Below are 8981 nucleotides of genomic sequence, written 5' to 3' on the forward strand. Positions count from 1 at the left end.
AAAAAACTGTTGATGACAAATACAAAAAAAAAAAAAAAAACAAACAAAAACGACGCACAAGTAACGATTACTCTGTTTGTTCACGATGTAAACATACAGGTGTAAATATAGAAAAGTTATGTGGTTAATATTTATTGAAGTGTTATCGGTATTTGTTTGATTACAACTAGATGAGCCGTCGATAATGTTGTTATCTATAACACCTCGGCAACAAACCGACAACTCGTTTGGTAACTCGTCGATCGAAAATAGATAACACGCGTATAATAAATCGATATTTTTTCCATAACAAATCGATAAATTTTCGATAACAAATTGACAGCTTTCCCGCAGCAAGCCAATCCCGTTGATAACAAACCAACAACTCATCGAAAACATTTGTAAACGATAATAAATGTATAGCACTTTGATAAAAAAAATTGATAACAGTCTACACCTCATCGATAAAATATCAATAATAAGCCGATAACTAGTAAATGTTTTATAAATAATTGACCTGTCGATGACAATTTCATGTTTTAAAAACCCGTCTCTTTAAATTGATTGAAATGATGAATACAGCTAATTATATATATATATGCAATGAATTTTTTGCTTTTGCTCCTTCTAACACTAATTATGTAGTCTATATCGTGAAGTTGTAGAATTTCTCAAGAAATGTAAAGTGTCGCCGAGCTCTGTTCGATTATCTCGGTCGACTAAATAATTAAAGTTGCTATTTTTGCAACCGAGCTTGCTTGTTATCAGAAATTTCTCAATATGTTGTTGAAAAGCTACCGATATGTTATCAATATGCTAACGGAAGTCTAAGGAAACTAGCAGTTTCAGACGGGGTGGACCATAGGGAAGTTGCTGCAGGAGGCCTAGGTTCCACATTACAATTGAGAAGATGGTTCGTGACATGTTGAGTCACATGGTATGCATGATATACATTACATATGTCGGAGTTGATTCTGGCCGAGTAATAGTTCAACCGCTTACAGTATCCAGAAAGAAGTTGGAGGGGGTGACTCGTGTCTCCCTTGGTAGTCTGATTTCTTTTGCAAAGGTAGGATACTGTATATTGATTACGGAGCTCACATGGCGCGACCTAACAAAGGTGTTTACCTATTCTGTGTGGATTTGGCTTGGGGCCTCCTTATGTTTATCTAGATCAAACGGCTGCGTAGGCTGGTGTGGGTATCATCATAGTGCTTACGGAGATGTTTTCATATCGCTCTTGAAGACGGAGCTAGAGCAAGATGTTGTTCGCTAGGATGACCAGGTTTGTGACACTTTAACAAAAAGTGTCTGTTGAGCATTTCGTTATGCTCTTTCATGTACAGCTCTTTTGTCTTACTATGAAGATGATGTACATAGGTCATAAGAAGACACTCCTAGGCAGTTCTGAATGCAGCTTTTTGGCAGCCCTGCAGCCTTTTCTAGTGTGTGTTTCTAAGACCAGGCGACCAGACTGGTAACGCGTAGCGTGTTATCGATTATCGAAAAGTTATCGATTTTTTATCGAGAGTTACTGAATTTTTATTTAAAAATTGTCGACTTGATATGGAAAAGCTGTCAAACTTCTGTAAAGCTTCTTAAAATTATGCTGGTGAAACAAAGTGCGGGTGCCGGGACTCCTGTGTTAAATAAAATAATAATTTTTGATGGTATTCTATTTATTACACTAGGTACTTTCTTTAAGTTTTGATGTACATTTCGTAAATGAGTATTTTCATATAAATCACAAATTTCACGTTCATCCCTTTTTTCCAATAATCTTATTTCATTACGTTTCTCCTTTAAAGTCCAAACCTTTATCTCTCAAATTAATCTCTAAACATTTTCCATATTTATGTTTTTGTGTCGATGTCTTCTACTTTTTGCTTGTGTGTGTTGTTGTTATTATCGATTACTATTATTCACAGCTTACTGCTCATCAAACTCTAACCCCTTCGATTGCCCCCAAATGAATTGGGTTGACCCTGCGGGGGTGGTGCGGTAGCCAAGTAAGCAAGCGCTTTTTGTATTGCCGGTGGAATTGGTGGTGGCGTTGGTAGATGATCACCTTGTGGTTGGAAGCCATTCTCATCAGCAAGGTATGTAATGCGTATTGGGACACCTTCAGGCGAGGTATACGAAAATGAGCCCTGAGCTGACTGTGTACGGGGTAAAAAAAGAAAAGAAAAGCAATTTCTTTAAATATTATTATAATAGGAAAAACAATTTTCTATTGTACTATGTACCTTTGTATGTATTTTTATTATTATAAATGTATTAATTGCTTTTTTATTTGAACATCAGTTCGTAATTTTAATATCGAAAAAGTTTCAAATTGTTTGATTTATATGTACGTATGTGTGTGTCTGCGTATATGTGTGTGTGCGTGTATGAAGGGATTGCAGCTCTACTCTTCCCCATTCAAGCAAAAAAGGTCACAAATGTCAATCTGGATTATAGTTAAACAGTTTCTTAAAGTTTGCTGAATTTATTGAACCGATGAACTGCGAGCCTGATAATCATTGAGTCATTGAGCAAAAATCGTGTTTGCCACACCACGATTTATGTACTAATGAATGGGTTTACATACAGTCGCTCATAGCCAAAATGGTACAGTTTTTGTTCTTTATTCACAAATTTCAGAATTATTTGATAGTTGAATTCACTAAGAACTATACAGTGGAACTAAAGCCAATTACACTTTCAACAAAATTAAAAATATTTTAAAATCAGTTATAATTAAAGTTGTAAAATTAAAAAAAAAATATATTTGGTTTATAAAAAATTTGTAGTACGTAGAATAGTAAAATTTTGATTTTTGAGTGTTATCCTTATTTCTTTCATTTTCATTTTAAAAAACATTTTGTTCACACCTTCAAATTTGTGTTTTATTAAACTTAATTCGTCCATATAAGTCAAAATTTATTACATGAAATCAAAAACTCACAACTTTTTTTTATAAATTTCGGGCATGCAGTTTTGTTTCCAGCCGTTGTGCAAGCTATGAACTATGTTAGGCTAAAATTTCAGCGAACATTTCGAGAGAAATTGATAACTCGGCTTCTCGCTAGATTCTCGAATTTTGAAATACTCTCGCGAGCTTTTGGACGTCGCATTTTTGTGATATTGAAACTCGCAAGGCCCGCGAGCTTCTCGACATTTAATTAACAGTTACATTATGTTCGAGAAGCTGTCGTGAGCTCAACATATAATACTACCATAGCAGCGACTAAATTTAGTGTCGAGAAGCTAGCGAGCCTTGCGAGTAGTTTGGAATTCGAGAATTTTGGGAGAAACCTATACTAGCGAGAAAATTCTTCTAAAACAAACTCGACAGCTCGTTAGCTCTAGCGTTAAGCGGTACTTGGTTTCAAACTGTCGGCGCTGATGAAAATTTTGTTGGATGAAGTAAGCAGTTTTTACCGCGGCGTATACGATACATGGTCGAAGCCCGAACAGAAACTATAAGAACTTTTACAATTTGTAAAACAAACCAAATTCCAAGCTTTTAATCTTTTGGCTCAGCCCCACTAAAACTTTCAAAAAATTTCGCAAATTTGATTACCATTAAATTAAAAAAAAGCCATTCATTTTTTAACGAAATTCTTGGCTATGCAATTTTTTTTCTTTTGTAAGTATGATCTTTGCTGATTATTTGTTGCAAATATTTTCCGACTTACGCTTTCATAGTCGGCATATTCGTAGCTGCGCTTACCTCAAAAGAAGCATGATCGCTTTTCCTGTTTTTGGGGTTAGAATCTGATGGCGGAATCAGTTCACCACGTCAAAATGCATGGAAATACATATGACGGATCTGCCAATTTTTGTTTGTGCGTGGTTGTGATGATTTTAATATTGGAAGATCTTTCTTTTATGATTTTCGAAGATCAGCCACTTGTAACAAATTTTATTTATGTAAGTTGCTAAATGAAAAAAATCCAAACAATCCAAATACGAAAAGAAAGCCGACCATAACTTATTCATTTTTCAAATATAAAAAATGAAAAATGTAATTGGGAAGGACGCAATTTCGAACTTCGAAAGCTAAAATCTTTGTTTTCGAGGCTAACTTCGAAAAAAAAGAGAAACAACCTTCTTTGCTTATGAACGAAATTCATTAAAAAATTGGTTTGGGACAATACCCAGCCCAGTACTATACAGTGTAATTTTATGTGCTGTACCTATTCGTCCGGAAAATTTAATAAAAAATTTACGAAATCTCTCGTGTTTTTATATTTTTTTTTTTGCTGCCTTTTTTTCACGTAACTTTCTTCTGGACGATAGAACAAATGTTTTTCCGAACTTAAAGCCATTTTTGTAAAAATAATAATTATTATTCGAAAAATTGTTTAAATGAACGTCGTCTCATTTCGGTTCTGAGGCACTGTAAGCACATGTACAATCATATATCTAGCGCTCATTGCTTTGCCTATAGACAGCTCTGCGACTGGCCCGAACTGTCATGTTGGCCTCACATTAGTGTAAAAATAATACAGAAATTGATCATCAGAGTGCTTAGAGCACAAAATAGCAAACAGGCTTTTGTTGTTGTTATTGCTGTCAGCTGCTGACAACATAAACTGTTGTTCCTTCTTGCAAGTGTAATTGGGGCAACACAGATTCACCAAACGTTGCAGCTCATGAACTTTAATATGCTGCAGTGATGCGCAACATCACATGGCAGACGCCTACTACATCACTAAGGCAAAACTTAAACTTAATTATATGCACGTACTTGCACTAACACATACACAAAAGCTATCCGCGATATGCACTTCTATGCTGATCTGTATAATTGCAAGTGTAATTTTCCATTGATTTAATGTTCAATTCACAAAATTGGCAATAAAATACTTTTCAGCAGCAAACCATTTTTTATGGGCGGTTATGGATTGCTATCGGCGCTCACGTTGAGCTTTGTTGCTGGTCTAGCGTGAAGTAACGCTTCTTCAGCAATTTTGACATGCGAGGAATGGGTGCGTCGCGCCTGCGAGTTCGTGAACCGGTATTTTTTTTATTGTCCGAACGCTTTGCAGGTCACATTGATTTATTGTTGTTGTGGCATGTAGTAAATTAGTAATTTGCTTAAACATTAATATAATTAGATGTATTTTTATACATAAACATACATAGATACATAAAAACGAATTGATGTTATCGAAGCAATGTATTCTGTTGTAAGATTTATTATTTTTTTTGCATACTTTACTAAAATGTTACCTGTCCCTCCGCTTCAGAACCAGCATTTTTTAAATATCCCGCCTCATCCGCTTGTATGCCATTACCTGTTTCATACGAATATTGATACGAACCATCGAAATTGACCTCCTGCTCTTGTCGTATGATGGGTATTGGATCTTTTGTGGGACCTTGTGGTCGCGCCAGTGTTGCATTGAGCAGCAAAGCGAATAAGAAACTGATCTGAAGGAAAAATTAAATAAAATTAAAATATATATTGATATATATTCTTGCAAGTAAGAAAGTAATGCACGTTTTTGCCGCAGTGATTATAGCAAAAACAGCGTTCTGCTACGCGTTTTGGTAACTTTTATAGCTACTTAAGGGAGTCTACATTACCTTTATTGTTAGGTTAGGTTTAGGTCAATTCTGATTTTGGCGAGGTATACATTTTAAAGATAAACTTAGGTGTGGTTCTTGTATTGAAAGACCGTATACGAAGACACAAAAAGTAGTGCAAATTTCTACTCAGAATTTTCTTTTTTGCTTTTAAAATCGATTGTTGGAGTGCGAATGTTTGAAAATAGTGGGACCCTATTTTCAAATGCAGGATCGAACTCGGCTTCCTTAACCATTATTCAGAAGTCAAATGTGCTCCGCAGCAGCAATTTTGTAAAAGGTTAGCCTGCAACTTTTCTGAACAGACGTATAGTCCAACACGTCTTATTGCATTATACCTTTCATGAAGATCAAATGGTATACAAAGACTGGTCCGAAATCGAAAGATGAATAGATATATCTATGAATAAGTATACACTAATGATCAGGAAGACAAGCTGATTTGATTTAGCCATGTCCGCCTATATGTTTGAACGCACACTAGTAATTTTGAGATATCATGATAAAATTTGGTGTGCTAGTATATTTGGTATCCAATTAGAAAATTGTCGGAACCGACCGATGAAAAGGAGAGGAAACATTTATTTGCAGATTGTGCTGGCAATTGTTTGGAAACTACTAAATTATCAAACTTTGTACGAGAGAAATTTTCTCATATCATAGAATATTTTTTTTATACTCAGCGTGCTTTGCACACAGAGTATATTATCTTTGATTGGATAACGGTTAGTTGTACTTTCTGCAGTTAACTAGAGGTGAGCTCCTTTCCGTAATAAGGTAAGAACTCCAATTTTATCCCACATACATTTCTTTTCCTGTTTCACAAAGTACAGAAGAAGATGTGGATATTGGTAACCAACAAGTCCACCCCATTTCAAGGTTGTCACTGGATATAATGCTGATGGGTATTGCTACGAATTGTCAGCTGCGAGTATAACTGAGAGGGATGAAGAAGCCTGTATGGAACTAGGAGTAACACCATCTATGGTCTGCTTCAGTACAGATGAGCCAGTTAGCTAAGCAAACCACGTCTTTTAAAGAAGCGATATCTGTCTGGCTAGAAGTGGATAGCAGGTGATCTGCTAAATTTATAGTATTCGCCGAACCTAGTTCATTAATGGTGAATAAGATTCTAACATTCTAACGACTCATTAGCCGTGTTTTTGTTTACACGCGTATACGCTTCGTTTGCGCGTGAAAAAAAACGCCTATCCTCGCTTAGATAATGCTTAGGAGACCCATCTAGCGGCTGTGGATAAATAACTAGCTACAGCCACAGGGTGTACCGAAAAGCGGAGACACAACGCTCTGATGGCCATAGGGTATAACATATAGCTGAATCAGTTGCGATGCATTGTGGACACACATAGAATACATAGAATTAGTGTAGAGGGTGAAACAAAGACACATATTTTAGTTACATCTGAGTATAATGCGTATTGAAATTTAGTAGGACAAAATTTATGCGCAGCAATTTCAGAGGTGTATTTATAGTTTGTCGCTTAGCAGTCCACATAAAGTTTAAGCGTAAACGGATATACGCGTGTTAAAAAACACGGCTATTCTCCACTAAGCGTCCATGCGGTATATCTAAATATAATGAAAACTCGCTCCCATGATATCTTCAAATAACGTCTTAGAAAAGAGTTTATACCAAATTTTAGGTCACTCTTTAATTTTTCCAGTCGCATACATAAATGATGTTGGATCACATTCATTAATGGTTCCATCAGTTCCTTTCCCGAATTATTTCACCTATTTGGGGAGTATTATCGATGATGACGGAAATAACTAGCACTTTTAAGGTACTAGCCTGAACATCTCGGAAACGATTTAACATGCCCACGTCGAAGAATTTAGTTGCCTCTTACGGCAGACATGCTTACCGTTGAAATATTTTGAACTTTCTAAAGCACAGAGAGGTTTTCCGGTATTCATTATTTTGAAACGATTTTCCATCATGACAACACATATCGACTTCGTGCCATGTTCAGTGTTTAATCGTATGCTTTTACAGTATTTCGATCTGCTGTAATGTTCTTTCAGGTACGTTTTCTATGGATAGCTGGTGGCAGGGTTTTGTTGTTTTTCTTGTAGTGATAAAGACACTTCCCGAAGGCTGTGGTGGATGTTATCGATGTTGATGGTCCTTTGCGGGATATATATGCGGTACGTTCCGTTAACAAACGCCATTAAGGTACTAGCCCGACCGTCTGAGGAACGATTTAATATGACCACTTCGAACTTTTTGGGCCATACCACCCTCACTCTCTAATTCCATGATGAACTTGGGGTCGCCAGAGCCGCACGTGCTAAATATGTGCACGATAAATTTATATTGTAATAGAACTCGCCTCGCATAGGTGCGGTTGACAATAGGGTAAGCTGTGAATCGCGCTTGTCAACCTTTGAATACACCTTTTGTTGTATTTTTGTTGACAACATACGTCTTTCACTGAACATGACAAACGATTACAATTCTAGTTGTAATCTCTTTCGTAATGTCTGAGGCCAAACTAGGACAACGTTTAAAAGCGGTCTATATAAAAACGCCTTGACTTTTTCTTGTATCTCAGCACAAATTTGACATATTTGTAGCTGAGACACAGAAACATTTGAGAGAGCTTTCTTAAAAAGAAACCGGATTCATAGAAGGATAAGGACCGTCACTACGACAATACTTTTCAAATGTGTGCGCAGCAGATCTTCCGTTATCCATTTTAGGTCATTTAATATTATATGTAATTTGGTGCTTTTAAACACGTTATGTAAATTAAAAGCCAGTTTCAGTACGTAATTTTTCGTATTAATTTTTTTTTCCTAATTGTCAATTTTGGAAATAAGTTCTATTATCCTTTTTTCTTGTACACCTTTTCACTAAGAATTTTTTCACTTACAATTATTTTCATAATTAATTAATTTTTTTTAAATTGTTTTTGCAATATTTCAAAATTATGTTTGTTGGAAACTTATATCCTTTTATAAGGATACAATACTTGAATCGGCTTCTTCTCGTATCACGTCAATTTCACACAGCACTTCAAAAGTCTAAGCTTCATTTATTACTGTGTGGCAAGCAGAATGTACAGGAATATTTATACTGAAAAAATTCACTTGATCACTTTGCGGTTTTGTGCCTTTATTGCAGATTCACTTGAACTTTGTGTACATTACATAGCACTAAAGCTATACTTATACAAATACAATTACATGAATTGTTGCATTGGTTTCTTGATTTTGCTAATGCTGGCCGGCAACAAAATCGTCAACATAAATTGCTTTACGAACACTTACACTTACATATATCTATATATTTAGAGGTGTGTAGGAGATTTGGCGGATCAAGAATAAATGCGACAGCAGCAAGATCGGCGGAGACAAGCAAAGCTAAATTCGCCAATAATGGGGGAGTGAGCCAATACTCT

At 35.8% G+C, this 8981-nt stretch overlaps 1 protein-coding gene across 1 annotated transcript; it reads right to left on the reverse strand.

The window, feature by feature from the left end:
• Positions 1-1648: 1648 nt before the first annotated feature.
• Positions 1649-8637, reverse strand: Cpr49Aa (Cuticular protein 49Aa). Its single transcript, XM_067775696.1, has 3 exons — positions 8454-8637; positions 5200-5400; positions 1649-2138 (listed from the first exon to the last, which is right to left on the reverse strand). Exons 1-3 carry the CDS (start codon positions 8463-8465, stop codon positions 1926-1928), a joined length of 426 nt encoding a protein of 141 aa, XP_067631797.1. The 5' UTR covers positions 8466-8637; the 3' UTR covers positions 1649-1925.
• Between the last annotated feature and the right edge of the window lie 344 nt (positions 8638-8981).

This window comes from Eurosta solidaginis, chromosome 3, assembly GCF_040869045.1.
Source record: "Eurosta solidaginis isolate ZX-2024a chromosome 3, ASM4086904v1, whole genome shotgun sequence".
Taxonomy (NCBI): Eukaryota; Metazoa; Arthropoda; class Insecta; order Diptera; family Tephritidae; genus Eurosta; species Eurosta solidaginis.

Coding starts and splice junctions, on each gene's coding strand:
- Cpr49Aa (XM_067775696.1), bottom strand. Junction 2,139..5,199: donor GTTCTGAAGCGGAGGGACAG/GTAACATTTTAG, acceptor CCCCGTACACAG/TCAGCTCAGGGCTCATTTTC.